This window comes from Saccoglossus kowalevskii, chromosome 17, assembly GCF_978046115.1.
Source record: "Saccoglossus kowalevskii chromosome 17, keSacKowa6.1, whole genome shotgun sequence".
Taxonomy (NCBI): domain Eukaryota; kingdom Metazoa; phylum Hemichordata; class Enteropneusta; family Harrimaniidae; genus Saccoglossus; species Saccoglossus kowalevskii.
The window spans coordinates 11,798,557-11,819,626 of NC_140657.1; the positions used below are offsets into that span (position 1 = coordinate 11,798,557).

At 39.3% G+C, this 21,070-nt stretch overlaps 3 protein-coding genes across 5 annotated transcripts in view; 2 read left to right on the plus strand and 1 right to left on the minus strand.

Annotated features, from left to right (window-relative positions):
- Nucleotides 1-1,761: 1,761 nt before the first annotated feature.
- On the plus strand, nucleotides 1,762-4,975 carry LOC146732638 (uncharacterized). 2 transcript variants are annotated; one of them, XM_085492269.1, is made up of 5 exons: nucleotides 1,762-2,247; nucleotides 2,343-3,138; nucleotides 3,235-3,406; nucleotides 4,010-4,158; nucleotides 4,312-4,975. In XM_085492269.1, the coding sequence occupies exons 2-5, from the start codon at nucleotides 2,895-2,897 to the stop codon at nucleotides 4,488-4,490; spliced, it is 744 nt and encodes a 247-aa protein (XP_085348395.1). In that variant the 5' UTR covers nucleotides 1,762-2,247; nucleotides 2,343-2,894; the 3' UTR covers nucleotides 4,491-4,975. The 2 variants fall into 2 exon arrangements, with proteins under 2 accessions (XP_085348395.1, XP_085348394.1); XM_085492268.1 differs by lacking the exons at nucleotides 3,235-3,406; nucleotides 4,010-4,158; nucleotides 4,312-4,975 and having other exon boundaries at nucleotides 2,343-2,884.
- LOC146732639 (uncharacterized) lies at nucleotides 4,283-6,393 on the minus strand. Of its 2 annotated transcripts, none has more exons than XM_085492270.1 (2): nucleotides 6,062-6,393; nucleotides 4,283-4,633 (listed from the first exon to the last, which is right to left on the minus strand). In XM_085492270.1, exons 1-2 carry the CDS (start codon nucleotides 6,304-6,306, stop codon nucleotides 4,474-4,476), a joined length of 405 nt encoding a protein of 134 aa, XP_085348396.1. In that variant the 5' UTR covers nucleotides 6,307-6,393; the 3' UTR covers nucleotides 4,283-4,473. The 2 variants fall into 2 exon arrangements, with proteins under 2 accessions (XP_085348396.1, XP_085348397.1); XM_085492271.1 differs by lacking the exon at nucleotides 6,062-6,393 and adding an exon at nucleotides 5,003-6,048.
- A 4,407-nt stretch (nucleotides 6,394-10,800) lies between these two features.
- The window catches only part of LOC100369776 (discoidin domain-containing receptor 2-like), a 38,992-nt gene continuing 28,722 nt past the window's right edge, over nucleotides 10,801-21,070 (plus strand). The window contains exon 1 of the mRNA XM_085492267.1: nucleotides 10,801-10,965. The gene's annotated coding sequence lies outside the window, so the exon portion shown is untranslated. The remainder of the gene's footprint in view (nucleotides 10,966-21,070) is intronic.

Genomic DNA, 21,070 nt, shown 5'->3' on the forward strand with positions numbered 1-21,070 from the left:
TCTACGGTTTTATTTTAGTGATATTGCAACCAAAGACGCGAACTGTTGCGTTTGGGAATTTTTTTATTCATTTGAGCTTCGTATTTAAACTAGTAATGTCAAGTGGTTGTGACAGACGAGGTAAACGCTGCGTTGCTTTCGGGTGCTGGAACACGAACCTTGACGGTGTTTCGCTTCACGCATTCCCCCTCGACAGACCGTCTTTGAGCAAACTTTGGACGAAGTTTGTTCGGGTGAAGAGAGCTAAATGGCATGGTCCTACGAAGCATTCTGTGCTTTGCTCAGTGCATTTCACAGACGAGTGCTACCCGGCAAAATACAAGTTTATGCGTGCGATGGGACAAGTTCCCGGAAGAAAAACTTTGCACAAAGATGCCGTGCCAACAATTCATACCGGCGTCCTGGCGGAGAGTATTAGTAACAAGACTGATACAAGTCAAGCGTATCCGGCTGTCTCAACACCTAAAAGGCCAAGGATTGCTTTTCTTAAAAGAGAAAATGCTAGGGTAGGTATTTGTATTCGTTCATGTTCGACTATGTGCCGCGCACTGAATTTACCGCGAGTATGTTTACGTTTACACATAACGACTGGCTATGGCGGTAATGCTATTACGTACGTTCAATTGTCTGTTTTTTTCATACATTATTATTTGTAATCATTGTTTGATACAGGTAACTCTGCAGTATTCGGAGGACACCCATGACGAGGACACAAGCCACCAAGTACAGGACACTGATTCTCTTACCGACAGCTCTATTCAGGTACTGAACATTTGCGAGAAACTTGCATGAAAAACATGTATGTATTCTATAAACAGCGTCTTGGTGTGTTTATATTAGTGTGTTTATAAATAAATAAATAAATAAATAAATAAATAAATAAATAAATAAATAAATAAATAAATAAATAAATAAATAAATAAATAAATAAATAAATAAATAAATAAATAAATAAATAAATAAATAAATAAATAAATAAATAAATAAATAAATAAATAAATAATCACTTCCTAAATTTTGTTTCACATTTAAGACTTTAACCAAGGCTAAGACTGTTAGAACATATGGTACTCAAATATCTTACAAGCAGCCTAATAAGAGAAGTGTGCGTGTACAAGTAAGGCCCTTTGGATCAAATAAAGGTATGTATTGTATGTGGGGAGGCTAGGAGAATATTTTATGTTGAAAATATTTTTTTCTCGTATCTTGACAATGAATATTTTTTTTTTCTCTTACCCTCAGATTTTTTTTTTAAAAGGTTCTCCATCACACTGCCAGGTTTTCAGATGGGACAATTACATTTGGTATTGTATTTGAACTTGACTGTGTTATTTGCATTACAGTTTGTCAGACAGAGATGTTGCATCCTCCAGAAAGAAGAAGCGTTCAAGTACAATGTGATCTCCTGAAACCAAACCAAACAATACAAGTACAAGAACCACCCCCAGACAATGAACTTGACACAACTTGGTCAAGTTTAGAGTCCAATGCAACAACTGATTCTGATGAGACATATGAACAGTCAGAATGTGAATCACAAGCTTCATGTTCGAGTGCTGATGATTGGTAAGTTTTAATAAAATTATAAAATATAAATGGGAAAATTTGTGAATGAAAGTAGGTAAACATGGTGAGCATTGAGTAGCTTCACATCACACGGTTTATGGTAAAAATAAAATGTGTTATACAATAAATATAGTTTAGTTTATTTCTCTTAATTATAGGTGTATGCAGAAAAATAGATTCTTTGTTGCTGGGGAAGCTCAACTCATGAATCTATTCCACACATGTACCAGATGCTCTTCACCTACATTAGGTGAAATCACACACATATGTGGCACAATGGTAAGAGTGGAGCAGAATTGTGTTTTTTGTGGACTAAGCACAAAATGGAACAGCCAATCCATGATAGGTTCCATTCCAAGTGGAAATCTTAGACTTTCTTGTGGAATTTTGTTAGCTGGGGCATTAGCATCAAAAACTTTACGTGTCCTACAGTTTATGAATATGCCAAGTATTTCAACGGATACTTTCATGAAACATCAAAGGTACTACCTCCAACCAGCAGTAATGGAAGTATGGGGAAACATGCGTGGAAAGTACATTGATGATGCACTTCAAAATGGAAGGTCACTTTGCATAGGTGGAGATGGGAGGTGTGACACCCCTGGCCATAGTGCTAAATTTGGCTCATATTCAGTCATGGACCTTGATAATGGTACTATGATTGACATACAGCTTGTGCAGGTATTTATACATTTTACTTACCAAGTACCTCGTTTTATGTAAACACCAATCTAGTAACAATTTATAATTAAATTGAATCTATTGTTTATATTCAGAGTAACGAGGTGAAAAGTAGCTGCCACATGGAGAAGGAAGGTTTGGCAAGGAGTGTGGCATATTTACAGGGTCAAGGTATTAATATCTACAAAATAGTCACAGACCGTCATGTTCAAATAATTAAATGGGTCAGAGAGAACATGACAGATACTCAACACTGTGTGGATGTGTGGCATGTTGCTAAAGGTAAGCAGTTTTCTCCCCCCACAATCTTTGAGAGCAGCTGTTTTATCATGCTTAAACATTTTTCCATTGTTCTATTGGTATGCAAATGATCCACTGTTATCCGTGGTCTATTGATATCAAAAATTGATGGGTACTAGGGTAGAACAGATTATTTTAGATGAAATTGTTAATCCTTGTAGGATATTTTCAATTTATTTTAGTCAAATACAGCATCAGTGATATTGATAATATTCAATATTCAGAGCAATTTAAGTGCAATTTTATAACATGACCAGCAAATTACCTTGCAACAGTTCAACTATAATCATGACTGAAAACACAGAATACTGATGATAGGATTTATTCCTTAAGGTCTACAGAAAGAAATGCTAGCTCTTTCTAAAGAGAAAGAGTGTGGTATATTACAAGACTGGATCAAAAGTGTCACCAATCATCTTTATTGGACTGCTGCCTCAACACCTGATGGAAATGGTGATTTGATGATGGACAAATGGACATCTGTTGTAAACCACATCCAAAATATTCATGAGGGGCATGGAACTTTCTTTCCTAGATGTGAACATGAGGATTTAACAAGACAAGAGAGAAGAAAGCGATGGTTAAAACCAGGTTATTTCTCTCTTATTCACATTTTAACACACTTTGACTAGGATGGTATATGTATGCTGTTATTATAATGCCTAAATATTATATATATATTTCCAGGAACTAAACCCTTAGAGAAATTGATAACGCTCCTCAATTCTCGACAAATGAAGAAAGATATACCTAAGTTGTCAACAATACAACAGACTTCAGAACTGGAAGGATACCATTCTGTGGTGAATCAGTTTGCCCCAAAGATGCATGGGTTCTCATACAATGGAATGATGTGCAGGTAACTGCGTACTTGTATTAATCAACATTGAAAATAAACAAGTAACTTTGCGGTCAAAAGAGCTTTGTTGTAATATACTGTGAGTTGGAAACGTAGGCTGGAGTGATGTTGATAAAGATTGGCACCATAAAAGAAACTTGTCATTGTATTATTTCACAATGTGTACCCCCCAAAAAACTACCTTCCAACTGGTACAGTTGAATAATAGCAGCAAAATATATTAACATTGAAATGACGACCTGAAATTCAACATTTTTGAAAAAACATTGGCCCTGGTAGTTCTGGCTAACAAATTAGTAGATTAAATTAGTACAAATATAAGTTTTATCACATTAAATTCTACAATCAAACAGAGAACAACATATTGTTTACAAATCAACAGGTTTGGAGACGTGTGTAATACACAAGTTCTCATTACTGTCTTTGACTTTAATTATTTACTGACAGGTCTTATCCCTGTGATAGAGCCTTCTAACTTCAAAAGTTAGCAATCACAATTGATGTAGTATGTAACAAGTATTCTAACACTCAGAATTTGTAATTCTATTAAGTCCTTAGTGGTAAAATACAGTATATCATAATGCATGGTTGTTTTATTTATAGGCTTGTCTTGGCAGCAATGCATTATAATGAAAATGGTGGGCGACATGCTGCTGTTACTAAGCAGGGAAATCCTTGCTATAAAATAACTTATCCAAAATTTAAAAAAGGCAGTTACACAGTGCGTCAAGTAAAGACAGAACCTACCTACAGTAAGTACCGGTATAAAATGTTCTACATGCATGTACACTAGCAGCTTTATATATTTGCATGACTGAAGCCACTTAAAATCACAACCACAGCTCAGTTTTTCAACAAATAAAACAATAACAATAATTAAAAAAATAAAATATTCTTTATTACAGATTATGTACAAAATGTGACAACTAATGTCACTGCAAGAGTGGTAAAATGTACCATGTCACAGGCAAAAGGTGATGTGTTGAACAAAGTACCTCCTGCACTCTGCAGTGAGTTCAAAAGACCGAATAAAGAAGTGGCAGTTTCTGACTTTCAGTCGAGGTTTTTTAATCAACATAATTAAATCCCTGATAAACTCCATTCTGTGAAGGATATGTTTCTCTGATAAGATGAACTGCACATGATGGGAGTGGAACTCTGACATCTTTGCCTAAATATCCCCAGCACCATCGGACAAGTTGCCTGTAGGCAACATACCTGTATCTCCTGCAAGGAAAATAAATTGAATGTACAAATTCTGTCTACTGCACACAGTTTATTCCAACCTAATAAAATGCCTATACTTCTATTGGACATGAGAGAATACTGTTAGTACACAATTACAAATGTAATGTAGTTGGTATGGCCCTCAACAATATTACTGAGGTTCTGGTTGTACATATTTATGTGTCAACCATTTTCAGTTCACAAAGTTCAGAAATTTCTAGCAAAACATAATTGTAATTGGTCTGACATTCATTAACATTTATGCACATCTACCATAATACATTTTCAGTGTAACAAAAACCATGATATATTTTGTCCTAATAAAATTGTGTTCATACCAGACCAGTATGTGCGACTTTTAATACTTACTCAGAGGATTCTGGAATAGTTCCATGGTACTGTCTATATACATGATAAGCTGTTAGCAATACATACTTGTCCAGACACACTGGCTTAAATCCAGGATGTTCTGTGATGCATGCTGTATTTGGAACTTCATCACAGACAGCTTTCACCTGCATTATTTCATAACAGCATCTACATTCCTCAGCAGAGGGCATGACATGACATCTGTTACACTGACACTTAAATTATATAAACAACATATACTTGAAGCAGGTATCTCAGCAAAAATGAAATTTACTATCTTGTTATTTACCTCCTAAATACAGTATAATTATTTGTGAGAACAAATTATTACCATATCAGAACTATCAAAGGTAAGTTGTCAAAATCTTAAAATTGATTTATTTTGCATATTTTCAAAATCATTTATTCCTGACACTTGAAAATACGGTCTTCACCTTAATATTCATTAGGCATTACCTCTACGATATAGCACCACCCCACCCCAAGTCTCAAATAAAAAAACAAAAACATCACAGCAACTTATTGGGAATAAGTTTTTTAAGCCTCCTCCCAAATGCTAACATTCTGGCCCCTTACAATTTAATTGTATGTGTTGTGGTTGTCATGATCTGTCTAATAATATAATGCTGGATGTCCAATATACAAGATAATTTCAATTTGGCTAATTAGTAAATGTCTTGCTTAAATTCGACTTTATAATTTATAATTACATCACAGTTGGGGATAGAGGGACTGTGATTACATGCATCACAAATATAAGCTCCTATGCATACAATTTAATCATAAATTGTAATTAACTACTAAGGCAATAATATGAAGCTTAAATGGTAGCTGTTGTTTCACCGATCGTATTGTACTGACTTGCAAATATAATGTCAACAGATACAGAAAATGAAATTAAACTTAGTGGGCTATGCATGTCTGAGTTCCGTGATTGAACGTAATCAGAACATTTCGTTCTGGGACTTAAACTACTCCGAAATACAGGTTAATAATTATTCAAAATATGCGGAACTCCGGAAGTTAATGTTATCAAAACCAGCTGATTCGACCACTTACCACTCGGTAGTATTCAGGCGATCGCCCAAAGCATCACCGACATCGTTTTCTTCAGCAGAATCACTGTGACTGTCGTCGTTAAATTCGGGCTCAAATTGGTAGGGCCGTATACCTCCGTCAACCGATGAACCCTCGACATCGAAGTCAGAAGACTCGTAATTCAACTCAAGCTCGCAATCACGGCTTTGCGACGACGCATCACTTGGAGTTGACGAACTTTCAGCACTATGAGTTGGCGACGCCATTATTCCTTAGGGTTATGTTTGGGTCACACTTGTGACGTCACAGATTTGACGCCCATAAATGACGCGGAGTTCCTGACAGACAAATGAGCATCGACGCACCGGTAAAAATGCTAACATTGATCGCCCATAACAAAGCTCATGGTGCGTGAATTTTGATGAAATTGTTGGTATTGTCACCAATTTATTTATTGAAATATAATATCTTTGACGAATTTATCGTTCAGTGTACACTTTAAACTAGCCATACTAATAATAGTAATATTGACAATATTGTAATATTGAGTCGATCATATCTCAAAATGGTTATATCTTTAAAATGAATAATTGGTAAGGGTTGGTTATTTTGCTCACGTGACTAGTATTTTAGACTAGTATATCCTCGGGGCGGACATCCGGGCATTTTCTACCGCCTGGCAACCCTCGCGGTGAAAACAAAGACCAAAAACTCACAGAAAACGGTACTTTGCGATGGCTGTTGAGAGTCCCCTGAACAGTGTAACAAGATTAGCCCCACGTGTGTAACATATATGAATTTGGTTGTTCAGGATTACTTCAAAGTTGAGTTTGTATTGTTTTCTCGAATTTTCACCAGCTCAACCGGCGTTCCACAGCAGCGCGCACAGAGCCCATAGAAATGCATGTACATGTACAGTGGTGCGCGTCGTAGCAACGTGGAACGTCTTGTGACGTAGCTCCGCCCCGAGGATACACGTCTCTGACCTCGTGATTGCCCCTGTCATGTACTAGTGCACAATAAGCCCGGCAAGTATAGCTTCGGGGTAGATCGGGGTAGGTCGCCTTCAAGTTTTTCATATCCGTAAGAATTAATATATTGTATCAGAGGTACATTGCTTGGGGTTTGCAACTCGCATAGTACTGTATGGTGACATCATGTCAAGATCCCATTCAAGTCTCTTCTCGTAGATAGCGAGACTGAGGCTACGACCTTCTGACATGACACATATCAATGTTCAAGGTTTGTAATAAAAAAATAAAACTTTTCTTGTCACTATCATAGTGAAAAATGTAATACATCGAAAATGTACAGAAAATATAGTTCTCGTAATCCGTCATATCGTGGGCAGCTATTTTGATCCACCTGGACATCCCAGTATCCTAGTTACCTCGGGCATGCGCATTCGCATTTTTCTGAGTTGGAACGCTTATGCGAGAGCGAGATTGTGACGGGATCTTGGTATCATGCCACCGTAGTTGCAAACCCCAAGTAATGTACCTCTGATTGTATACATTGATTTGTAGTAATTTCAAATTAGAATTCTATTTCTATCAGTTGCGCCCTCTTGTGGTGAGACGCTTCATGGCATATGTGACTACATATACTTGCACGACATATATTTGTTACACCCGTCTTCGTCATTGTGGTGCACTGTCGCTAGATGACGCGATTTATAAAAAACGGTGCATTCATGGTTTCTTTCCAGCGTGTCACCTTTAAAAATCAACAGACGATAGTAGAGAGTTTAAGATTTGCGTACGTAACGGGAACGTAACGTGTTGTTCTAATTTCGTTTGCGTTACGTTCTCGAGTGTCAGAAAATGATTAAGTACAAGCGCCCACGACGGGACCGTAACTGAAACAAAACCACGTCAATCCGTCTGTCACTGGGCAACCATAATATTATAACTATCCAATAAAATTTGTTAAGTCATTTCACGTCCGGAATCTGAATTAGTAGTTAGTTCCCAGACATTTGACAGAGCTCTCGCTATTTCCATCCACTCTGCTGAGGCCCCAGGCCTGTTTGCCGAATCCTCTTTCAGCAAATCAATGTCATGCGTTTTCAGTGGGTATAAATATCAGCTAAAATGCATCCAATATTTCTTATTTTATCATAAATATACAAAAAACAATCTAATATAAAACGTGTTATCAATGTCAGTGAAAATTATTCCAAATTGACAGCGAGAAAAGCTCTCGGAAATCAACTACGAGTCAGTCACCTTCATTACGTTCAAAACGAATGCCGTACGACCAGGCAACCGATGACGTCATTGGTTCGCGCGGAGGTCATGCACAAAGCAGTGACGTATCCGTTCTCATTCCGTTCTCGTATGCGCATCTTAATGTCTCTATTGTTGTCACTGGGACGTAAGTCAGTAGCCGGGAACGTGTAATATACCTGAATCTGACTGGTTTCGTTGTCATCTTTCATGTCACTGTTGAAGGGTTCAACAACCTATTTTAATGGGTAACATGTTTAAATGGTGGTGATTGTGCGACATTTGTGCTGATAAATATTGGTTTTCCCACAATCTAATGCGCTCTTGTAATACAAATCAAGAGTACAAGTTTTGACCTGGATAGAGCAAGGTGCACTAATTACCGCCGGTGACTCCTTCGATACCTTCCAATCACCAAAGAAATCACCTAGTTAAAGCTTGATAAAATCGCCATCTTTGTTCATATGGCTCCCATACTCTCACGCATGCGTGGCGCGACGATCACCGCCCTTTAATTAAAACAATGGTGAATTAGTTTTTTCTTGAAAACGGGAGTTTTCAAGTGTTGTGCGTGTCGGAGTGGATCACTTTCTGGGAATTCCATAGAGAAAAAGTGCTACAATTCATTTAAAGGTCATTGGTCTTCGCACCGCCTCCTGTTCAATGTGGGGATCATAGCGACTTACACAACGCGTGTAAAATACACTAAGCAAATAACACCGAATAAACGGCAAGGTAAAGACTATGTCTAATTATAGTAAATACGTACTGCGTGCGTGACTCGAACCGGCGCTCGCGTACGGCACCAAATCGCCTAGCTTCACGCCACTACACGTCTTCCCCTCGGCCACCGGGCATCCCCAATAAAGGATGCTTAATAACCGAGCTTATTACGTGCAGAGAACATGAAACACGTCCACGCGATACGCCCCACACAACATGGCCAGAATGCGGCAAAGGCCTTCAGATCTGGCTGTAGTAGGATGGTGAAAGTAATGTAAAATACACTGTTCGTTTACAAATTGGAACGCGCGCCTTTAATGGCGAGACGAAGAGAAGGGACGAACATCTTTTATAAGGTCGATAAAATCACAATATGAGGGAAGAGGGAAGAGAAACTTTCAAAATCCTTTTGGAAGAGCGCATATTTTAATAATTATCTGCTTAAAGGCAGAGTGGTCTGAATTTTTAGTGTGAGAAATTCACCAATTAAACTTGCAAATTAAGCATAATCTTAGGCAGTGCCATCTAAGCCGGGACTATTTTGTGAATTTGTGATAAAAAGAGGGGACAGGTGGTGAAAAAGGTTAAAATAGACGTTGGGCAACACAGAATAGTCACCTTCAATTAGAACATTTCCACATGTGTAACCAATAAACCAGGAGATGAACTCCATTTTATCATGGAATGAAATCAATACCAGGATCACATGAAGGTCTCATACCACTATAATAATCAACCAATGGCTGCTCGTAGCAATGCCTAGCAAGAACCAATGAAATTGTTTAAATATTTTTTTTCTCAGGTGCTCCCTGTTTGAGGGCGTAATCACCTGGGTCAGAGGTGAGACCAACATGTGGTCTTTTGTTTACTACTTAGCGGCTGTGTACCTGTGGGTTTATTCTGTGTGTATTTGGATGTTCTAATCTTGGTGTTTTTCCAGTGATTTCTCTTGGTGCAATCCAAATACAGTAGGTGTGTCTTGTTTACCTGAGATTTGCAAGAGTTTGAGCTGGCCAACATGTTAGTTTTTTTTCATATGGTTGATTACTGGCATGTTGATTTCCCATTTTTGAGCCATATTTTCAACTTTCTTCGTCATTTTCATGTCGCAATCTCGTCATATGGTAACATTGTCGTCTATGGAAATTCAATTAGTGGTATGAGCCCTGAAAGAGCTATTCAAAGGGCGGTGGTCGTCGCGCATCGCCTGTTCCAATTTCATGTAAATAAACAATGTATTTTACACGCGTTGTATACGTCGCTATGAGTCACGTCGCTATGAGTCACATATCGAACAGGACGCGGCGCGACGACCACTGTCCTCTAACGTAACAAAAAGACTCACACATACACAAATTCATCATCAAACCACCAATATTTATGATCAAAATTGTAGGTATTCTCAGCCAGTCTTATACCAGAGAGTTTTTTGTTATGTTTTCTGTACTTTTCTGGTTTGTTTTTGATTGTACACGTATTCGTTTTCGTCTGCGTTTTCTTTCTGTGTGCGCTAGGGGAGATATGGGATTGTTATTAAAAAATATGATTCAATTATACTATAATTTTTACTCGGGTATTTTCTAGGCCACCTCATCTGATCCATAATGATTCCCAAATTTGGCGAACGTGACAGTGAGGAAAAAACGCAGTCAACTCACATAATGTAGTTTGTTTTCACTAATCGAGTACACGTACATGTATACCGTGACGGAAAAGTAATATTTCTAAGTGAATTGCGCCACAAACGGCGAGATTTAAAGAACGGTTCTGGGTTAAAGGTTATTTCTGGTCGTATAAATTATCGCCGATAATCTCATCAACAACTCGGTGCTGGTCCTTGGATTTCTAAATTGGTTTACCGGTATTTCCCGTCGTTGTTTATCTGCCGTGTTTGTCTAACAGCGAATATAATTGGTTTTCTAACACCTCTATCTTTTTATCGGACTAATACCAATGAAAGAACCCCCGGTCAAGGTAAATATACATGGTGTATAACGAAAACTGCGCTCGCTTGAACGTACACACAGCACTGTACGCAGGGCTAGGGCTAGGTTTGACACAATCAACACGTCCACTCATTTAATACATCAATTCATTGAAATGTTGTCGGTCTGTGGTCTGCATCAGCTTACCCCCTGAGATTCTGATTTCCCACGCCTGGTATTTTTAAAGTTGTGGTTAAATTGTTTGCGATGTTGTCATCGTTGGCAATTCATATAATATGTATGTCTCTCTTGTCTTTGCGGTAATGTTAACATTAACTCGCCATGTCTATCTCGAGGTCAAAACGCAACATGTTAAAATTGCTTCACGTGTGCTTCTTTTGAAGTTTGATAACCAATAGCATTTGTGCCACCATCGGGAAAGGCAATACATTGTTTTTCTGAATAGTAAAAATCTAGAGAATGCGAGAGTCTGAGTGATTTGTCCACGGGGTGTTTGCATTTCGTCGGTCCGTTCAGTGTCTTTGACGCATTGCTTTGTCGTGGCACTATCAGACACTAGTCGAACCGTTCGTTATATTGTCTCTTTTGTAAATAGCTGTATTTAGTATTTAAATAAGGTTATCCAGTACTCTGAGCGTTTATACCGTCATCATTTTACTATTCGTAATTCTGTACTACTGTTTGCTTATCGTTGCAGTCAACAAATTGTCATTTTGATCTAGCTTTCACTTTTTAAAAAACGCTTTTCCTAAAGAAGAAAATCCAATTATGTCTAATATTGCAGCAAATTTACTTTTTAGATTATAATATAATAATGTAAACAAAATATAAACAATGGTGCCTGGTGATTCCCTGGTGATTCAATCCTTTAACTAGAGAGTGTACCCCTTTTGTATTGTCAGCACGATTTAGTATAAACAACCTTATAATTTTTGAGTATTTGAGTATTTAATTGTGCCAAAATTCAAATCTGAAAATTAAGCTGTTTGCAAGTTAATCTGATCAAAATGTGGTGTTTATTGTCTTCACCATTACTAATCCTGTCAACCATTGCTGTTTGAATTTTTCTTTGGGTGCATGCTAAACAGAGCTAACCTCGAAAGTACTGAAAAATCTGTATTAGAAGCTGCGACTTCTATAAAATTGGTATATTCTGACAGAGGCGATGCGGCTTCTATTGGAGCATCTACACGTATGAGAAATGGTGAATTTTTAGTTCTCAATTGTTAAAAAAGAATGGGTGCGACCTCTATTAGGGATGCGGCTTCTAATACTAATTTTACGGTAAGTAATGTTTGCTTGGATACAGTGGTAATCTAGACATCCTATAAATTTGAAAGGGAGAAACATTTAAATGAGGATACAGAAACTCAAAGAGTCTGGTATACATCTAAGACTTTTCTTAATGGAAAATGCTTCACATCAAACATTGATTTTGTTAAAAAAGGTTGTGTCTTGATGAAATATTAAGATGCAGAAAACTCATTCATAGCTTAATCCATGGGACTGCTTGGTGATATGAGGTTGCTGGCAAGACGTATCTTGCATATACCTGTTGTATTTATTACAGTACACATATTACTTAACAGGTAAAAGTTTTCAAACAAAATTTTCCAACTATTCTATTTTTCAACATGCATCACATACTTGCAGAGTTTCCTTGGTTACAACCACGTATTGTCATCAAGATTATGGTACGCTTCTCAGTCCAACGGTAAAATATAGTGGCACCTTTTAGCAAAACATCATCTATTTTGGAAAAACAGCATCATTCCTTATAAGGTAGGGTGCTGATACCCTGATTGATACCAAATTATTTCACACGACGACATATAGTTTATTTCTTATAAACTTGTAATTTGTAATTAATAACCCTTCAACCATAACTTGACATTTGAATGTGTTTTTGATATAACCACAAGGAGCCCAGGAACAATGATCAACTGTACGCACTCCCTATGAGCGGGGGCGGGGGGTGTATTGGCTGGTATCTAGTGTACGAAATAGACAAGGGATGAAGGCTCCAGCCAGCTAATATTTTTTAAACTGGAAAAAACAACAGACAAGCAGAATGAAAAATAAAATCTATAAAAAATACCAGATTAAAGAATATTAGTTGCTCTTTCAAATTTCGCCAAAGCCTTGCCTATATTTTACCTATATCTGCAGAATAAATCAAGAAAACTACACAAATTGACTCCATTCATGAATTATTAACGGTTGGCCCGAATGCACGGCACAGTTGGCGGCGAAGAACCAATCACAAGACTGGTTACAACCAGTTGAGCAAGGGTAACAGAGTTGTAACCTTATGATTGGTTGTTGACAAATTTTGGAACAGGCCAAAGTGGACTGGGAGTTCTGAACTAAAAAGCAATAACACTCTTTGTATGTGGGTTTGAATCTCACTATTGTCAGTAGTTAGAAAGGTTTCTCGTCTATTGAGGTTGAAGTACACTGGCAGTCACGCTAGTTTTCGTGATCACACTAAAATAACTAAATTGACAACTAATTATATTTTTATTGTAAAAAATAAAAAAAGAAGTCCCGATAGTCTAAGGTTGAAGCAGTTTTTCCTGCAGCTGTTTCCACCGGAAGGTTTCGTCAAACTCCAGTGAGCTTCCTATTAATATCTCATTTGTTTTCATATACTAGTAAAATAAAAGATTATTACTACATCTTAATCATAATGCCTCTATTTCATATTTGGATCAATGTCTGTGAAATAACTATGCAATATTTTTCTTGTTAAATCACATTTAGTTGGTAGCCTTCATGCTTTGCTACTGAATTCTGAAAATTTTCTCAGTTAGACATCAGAAAGCTGCTGGCTTACCAAGAAGTCTTCAAACTTACTTTATCAGAGTTTACAGCGTAGACTGTCTTTTAAGCCATTCTGAATGTTAACTTTTGGTAACTAGAGAAATACAATTGAATATCGATGATTCAAATCCTCATATCAGCAATAAGCTAGTATTTTTTCTCATCTTATAGTTTTGTTCAATCGTTTCAGACAAAGGGCAACTTGAGACAATGAAAACCCCTGTCTATAATAAGTAGCACATGTACTTGCTTATATAACACATGCAACAATAGGTCAAAATAAGTCATATTTTAATGATCCAACATTCCTATCATGAATAATATTTTCTGCATGTTCACCTCTATTGGAGATGTGCTTCCGTTGAAGCAAATACTGTAAAATACAAGTATTTTCGTTTGGAATTAATTTTCGCTGAAGGAATGATTCAGTGAAAATAAAATCCAGTGAATATACCTTTTTTTCGTATATTTTACACTCAACTTGTTAAAATTAAAATAAATTCCGTACAAAACACTCAAAAAGTCTTTTCAGCGAAAATAAATTCCAGCTATTACAGTATGGTATAAAATTTTTGTTTTTAGTTAACCTATTTTTAAAAAATCAAAGCAGTTAGAGTGTGCAAAGTTCACTGAAAGTAATATGTCAGTAGAGTACCAGGCCTCAGATACCTCCATTTGAAATTACAGCATAACTCAGCCCTGAGTTTAACCATGCATGCACAGTGCCGTCTGAATACCATACTTGGACACAGTAGGTTAACCCTGAAACCATGCATGTGACTTGTCAACCTAAATTAAGTGTTGAAAGCAAACCCAAGCTGCATAAATGGTCCTTTACTCAGTGGTTTTGTAATGGTGTAACTTAAGACCTATTTAGCAATTCAGATTGTCACTTTGTTTCCTAAAGCTTCCGGGATCTCATGTTAACTATTTTTTTTATAAAGAAACAACCAATTACGAAAGACTTTGTCTCAATTCTCTCCTAGTCTTGGGTTAACTTTGTTTATACGGTTCAGTCCATCCAACAGTTTGAACAGTTCATGATGGAACATGTTTTCGAAATTTCTTGAAATGAACCTACAAAAACATACTCGCCAATTCTCATTACGCTTCTACCAAATTCTAACCAATGATTTCTCATTGCTTCATGCCATTCGCTGAAAATTATACTCATTGTATCAATTATCAACTGCGTGTTTGTATGTTTTTAATCAAGGTACAAAATTTGCTGACAAAATGAGCATTGATTCAACAAATGAGTGGACACAACATAATATGCAGATTACACAATCTATTTTGATATTTTCAGTTTATAACCACTAGGTTTTTTAGTTCATGAATTTTCCAATAAAAAAACAATTTCTATTGTAATTTTAGATATACTCACGTGAATTTAATTTTGCAGATTTTACTCATCAGCAAAATTGAATAATTAATTTCTTTGCAGTAGTATGAAAGGAGCTAGAAACAAATTTATCTTCCAGCTGTCTAGGTGCTGTTAACATGTGCATAGCAAGCTGTCTAGGTGCTGTTAATATGTGCATAGCAAGCTGTCTAGGTGCTGTTAACATGTGCATAGCAAGCTGTCTAGGTGCTGTTAATATGTGCATAACAAGCTGTCTAGGTGCTGTTAACATGTGCATAGCAAGCTGCCTAGGTGTTGTTAACATATGCATAGCAAGCTGTCTAGGTGCTGTTAATATGTGCATAGCAAACTGTCTGGGTGCTGTTAACATGTGCATAGCAAGCTGTCTAGGTGCTGTTAACATGTGCATAGCAAGCTGTCTAGGTGCTGTTAATATGTGCATAGCAAGCTGTCTAGGTGCTGTTAACATGTGCATAGCAAGCTGCCTAGGTGTTGTTAACATATGCATAGCAAGCTGTCTAGGTGCTGTAAACTCATAGTTGCTGTCGACATAGGAAGTAAAGTAAGCAAATAACACCGAATAAACGGCAAGGTAAAGACTATGTCTAATTATAGTAAATACGTACTGCGTGCGTGACTCGAACCGGCGCTCGCGTATGGCACCTAATCGCCTAGCTTCACGCCACTACACGTCTTCCCCTCGGCCACCGGGCAACCCCAAAAAAGGATGCTTAATAACCGAGCTTATTACGTGCAGAGAACGTGTGGCTGTGTGGCGCGTATTGCGTGGACGGGTTTCACGTTCTCTGCACGTAATAAGCTCGGTTATTAAGCATCCTTTTTTGGGGTTGCCCGGTGGCCGAGGGGAAGACGTGTAGTGGCGTGAAGCTAGGCGATTAGGTGCCGTACGCGAGCGCCGGTTCGAGTCACGCACGCAGTACGTATTTACTATAATTAGACATAGTCTTTACCTTGCCGTTTATTCTGTGTTATTTGCTTACTTTACTTCCTATGTCGACAGCAACTATGAGTTTAAAAATTATTTCTCAGTACTTATTCACTGTTAAAATGCTGTACCATTACTTTCACCATCCTACTACAGCCAGATCTGAAGGCCTTTGCCGCATTCTGGCTATGCTGTGTGGCGCGTATCGCGTGGACGGGTTTCACGTTCTCTGCACGTAATAAGCTCGGTTATTAAGCATCCTTTTTTGGGGTTGCCCAGTGGCCGAGGGGAAGACGTGTAGTGGCGTGAAGCTAGGCGATTAGGTGCCGTACGCGAGCGCCGGTTCGAGTCACGCACGCAGTACGTATTTACTATAATTAGACATAGTCTTTACCTTGCCGTTTAATCGGTGTTATTTGCTTACTTTATTTCCTATGTCGACAGCAACTATGAGTTTAAAAATTATTTCTCAGTACTTATTCACTGTTAAAATGCTGTACCATTACTTTCACCATCCTACTACAGCCAGATCTGAAGGCCTTTGCCGCATTCTGGCTATGCTGTGTGGCGCGTATCGCGTGGACGGGTTTCACGTTCTCTGCACGTAATAAGCTCGGTTATTAAGCATCCTTTTTTGGGGTTGCCCAGTGGCCGAGGGGAAGACGTGTAGTGGCGTGAAGCTAGGCGATTAGGTGCCGTACGCGAGCGCCGGTTCGAGTCACGCACGCAGTACGTATTTACTATAATTAGACATAGTCTTTACCTTGCCGTTTAATCGGTGTTATTTGCTTACTTTATTTCCTATGTCGACAGCAACTATGAGTTTAAAAATTATTTCTCAGTACTTATTCACTGTTAAAATGCTGTACCATTACTTTCACCATCCTACTACAGCCAGATCTGAAGGCCTTTGCCGCATTCTGGCTATGCTGTGTGGCGCGTATCGCGTGGACGGGTTTCACGTTCTCTGCACGTAATAAGCTCGGTTATTAAGCATCCTTGTTTGGGGTTGCCCGGTGGCCGAGGGGAAGACGTGTAGTGGCGTGAAGCTACGCGATTAGGTGCCGTACGCGAGCGCCGGTTCGAGTCACGCACGCAGTACGTATTTACTATAATTAGACATAGTCTTTACCTTGCCGTTTATTCGGTGTTATTTGCTTACTTTACTTCCTATGTCGACAGCAACTATGAGTTTAAAAATTATTTCTCAGTACTTATTCACTATTAAAATGCTGTACCATTACTTTCACCATCCTACTACAGCCAGATCTGAAGGCCTTTGCCGCATTCTGGCTATGCTGTGTGGCGCGTATCGCGTGGACGGGTTTCACGTTCTCTGCACGTAATAAGCTCGGTTATTAAGCATCCTTTTTTGGGGTTGCCCGGTGGCCGAGGGGAAGACGTGTAGTGGCATGAAGCTAGGCGATTAGGTGCCGTACGCGAGCGCCGGTTCGAGTCACGCACGCAGTACGTATTTACTATAATTAGACATAGTCCTTACCTTGCCGTTTATTCGGTGTTATTTGCTTACTTTACTTCCTATGTCGACAGCAACTATGAGTTTAAAAATTATTTCTCAGTACTTATTCACTGTTAAAATGCTGTACCATTACTTTCACCATCCTACTACAGCCAGATCTGAAGGCCTTTGCCGCATTCTGGCTATGCTGTGTGGCGCGTATCGCGTGGACGGGTTTCACGTTCTCTGCACGTAATAAGCTCGGTTATTAAGCATCCTTTTTTGGGGTTGCCCGGTGGCCGACGGGAAGACGTGTAGTGGCGTGAAGCTACGCGATTAGGTGCCGTACGCGAGCGCCGGTTCGAGTCACGCACGCAGTACGTATTTACTATAATTAGACATAGTCTTTACCTTGCCGTTTATTCGGTGTTATTTGCTTACTTTACTTCCTATGTCGACAGCAACTATGAGTTTAAAAATTATTTCTCAGTACTTATTCACTATTAAAATGCTGTACCATTACTTTCACCATCCTACTACAGCCAGATCTGAAGGCCTTTGCCGCATTCTGGCTATGCTGTGTGGCGCGTATCGCGTGGACGGGTTTCACGTTCTCTGCACGTAATAAGCTCGGTTATTAAGCATCCTTTTTTGGGGTTGCCCGGTGGCCGAGGGGAAGACGTGTAGTGGCGTGAAGCTAGGCGATTAGGTGCCGTACGCGAGCGCCGGTTCGAGTCACGCACGCAGTACGTATTTACTATAATTAGACATAGTCCTTACCTTGCCGTTTATTCGGTGTTATTTGCTTACTTTACTTCCTATGTCGACAGCAACTATGAGTTTAAAAATTATTTCTCAGTACTTATTCACTGTTAAAATGCTGTACCATTACTTTCACCATCCTACTACAGCCAGATCTGAAGGCCTTTGCCGCATTCTGGCTATGCTGTGTGGCGCGTATCGCGTGGACGGGTTTCACGTTCTCTGCACGTAATAAGCTCGGTTATTAAGCATCCTTTTTTGGGGTTGCCCGGTGGCCGAGGGGAAGACGTGTAGTGGCGTGAAGCTAGGCGATTAGGTGCCGTACGCGAGCGCCGGTTCGAGTCACGCACGCAGTACGTATTTACTATAATTAGACATAGTCTTTACCTTGCCGTTTATTCGGTGTTATTTGCTTAGGTGCTGTTAATATATGGATAGCAAGCTGCCTAGGTGCTGTTAATATATGCATAGCAAGCTGCCTAGGTGCTGTTATGTGCATAGCAAGCTGCCTAGGTGCTGTTAACATGTGCATAGCAAGCTGCCTAGGTGCTGTTAATATGTACATAGCAAGCTGCCTAGGTGCTGTTAATGTGTGCATAGCTAGCTGTCTAGGTGCTGTTAATATGTGGATAGCAAGCTGCCTAGGTGCTGTTAATATATGCATAGCAAGCTGCCTAGGTGCTGTTATGTGCATAGCAAGCTGCCTAGGTGCTGTTAACATGTGCATAGCAAGCTGCCTAGGTGCTGTTAATATGTACATAGCAAGCTGCCTAGGTGCTGTTAATATGTGGATAGCAAGCTGCCTAGGTGCTGTTAATATGTGCATAGCAAGCTGCCTAGGTGCTGTTAACATGTGCAAAGCATGCTGCCTAGGTGCTGGTAATATGTGCATAGCAAGCTGTCTAGGTGCTGTTAATGTGTGCATAGCTAGCTGTCTAGGTGCTGTTAATATGTGGATAGCAAGCTGCCTAGGTGCTGTTAATATATGCATAGCAAGCTGCCTGGGTGCTGTTATGTGCATAGCAAGCTGCCTAGGTGCTGTTAACATGTGCATAGCAAGCTGCCTAGGTGCTGTTATTATGTACATAGCAAGCTGCCTAGGTGCTGTTAATATGTGCATAGCAAGCTGCCTAGGTGTTGTTAATATGTGCATAGCAAGCTGTCTAGGTGCTGTTAATATGTCCATAGCATGCTGCCTAGGTGCTGTTAATATGTGCATAGCAAACTGTCTGGGTGCTGTTAATATGTGCATAGCAAGCTGCCTAGGTGCTGTTAATATGTGCATAGCAAGCTGTCCAGGTGCTGTTTGCATGTGCATAGCAAGCTGTCTAGGTGCTGTTAATATGTGCATAGCAAGCTGTCTATGTGCTGTTAATATGTGGATAGCAAGCTGTCTAGGTGCTGTTAACATATGCATAGCAAGCTGTCTAGGTGCTGTTAATATGTGCATAGCAAGCTGTCTAGGTGCTGTTAACATGTACATAGCAAGCTGCCTAGGTGTTGTTAATATGTGCATAGCAAGCTGTCTAGGTGCTGTTAATATGTGCATAGCAAGCTGTCTAGGTGCTGTTAATATGTGGATAGCAAGCTGTCTAGGTGCTGTTAACATATGCATAGCAAGCTGTCTAGGTGCTGTTAATATGTGCATAGCAAGCTGTCTAGGTGCTGTTAACATGTGCATAGCAAGCTGCCTAGGTGCTGTTAACATATGCATAGCAAGCTGTCTAGGTGCTGTTAACATGTGCATAACAAGCTGCCTAGGTGCTGTTAACATGTGCATAAAGCATGCTGTCTAGGTGCTGTTAACATATGCATAGCAAGCTGTCTAGGTGCTGTTAACATGTGCATAGCATGCTGCCTAGGTGCTGTTAAAATATGCATAGCAAGCTGTCCAGGTGCTGTTAACATGTGCATACCAAGCTGACTAGGTGTTGTTATTAATATGTGCATAGCAAGCTGTCCAGGTGCTGTTAACATGTGCATAGCATGCTGCCTAGGTGCTGTTAAAATATGCATAGCAAGCTGTCCAGGTGCTGTTAACATATGCATAGCAAGCTGACTAGGTGTTGTTAATATGTGCATAGCAAGCTGTCCAGGTGCTGTTAACATGGGCATAGCATGCTGCCTAGGTGCTGTTAAAATATGCATAGCAAGCTGTCCAGGTGCTGTTAACATGTGCATAGCATGCTGCCTAGGTGCTGTTAAAATATGCATAGCAAGCTGTCCAGGTGCTGTTAACATGTGCATAGCAAGCTGTCTAGGTGCTGTTAACATGTGCATAGCAAGCTGCCTAGGTGCTGTTAACATGTGCATAAGCATGCTGTCTAGGTGCTGTTAACATATGCATAGCAAGCCATCTAGGTGCTGTTAACATGTGCATAGCATGCTGCCTAGGTGCTGTTAAAATATGCATAGCAAGCTGTCCAGGTGCTGTTAACATGTGCATAGCAAGCTGCCTAGGTGTTGTTAATATGTGCATAGCAAGCTGCCTAGGTGCTGTTAACATGTGCATAAGCATGCTGTCTAGGTGCTGGTTGCATGTGCATAGCAAGATGTCTAGGTGCTGTTAACATGTGCATAGCAAGCTGCCTAGGTGCTGTTAACATGTGCATAGCAAGCTGCCTAGGTGCTGTTAACATGTGCATAAGCATGCTGTCTAGGTGCTGTTAACATGTGCATAAGCAAGCTGTCTAGGTGCTGGTTACATGTGCATAGCAAGCTGTCTAGGTGCTGTTAACATGTGCATAGCAAGCTGTCTAGGTGTTGTTTTACATGTC

Excerpts from the sequence above, each read along its gene's own strand:
- LOC146732639 (XM_085492270.1), bottom strand. The coding sequence starts at position 6,306 with ATGGCGTCGCCAACTCATAGTGCTGAAAGTTCGTCAACTCCAAGTGAT. Across the intron at positions 4,634-6,061 it reads CGCCTGAATACTACCGAGTG|GAGATACAGGTATGTTGCCT; the intron begins GTAAGTGGTCGA and ends TTTTCCTTGCAG.
- LOC146732638 (XM_085492268.1), top strand. The coding sequence starts at position 1,771 with ATGAATCTATTCCACACATGTACCAGATGCTCTTCACCTACATTAGGT. Across the intron at positions 2,248-2,342 it reads TTGACATACAGCTTGTGCAG|AGTAACGAGGTGAAAAGTAG; the intron begins GTATTTATACAT and ends GTTTATATTCAG.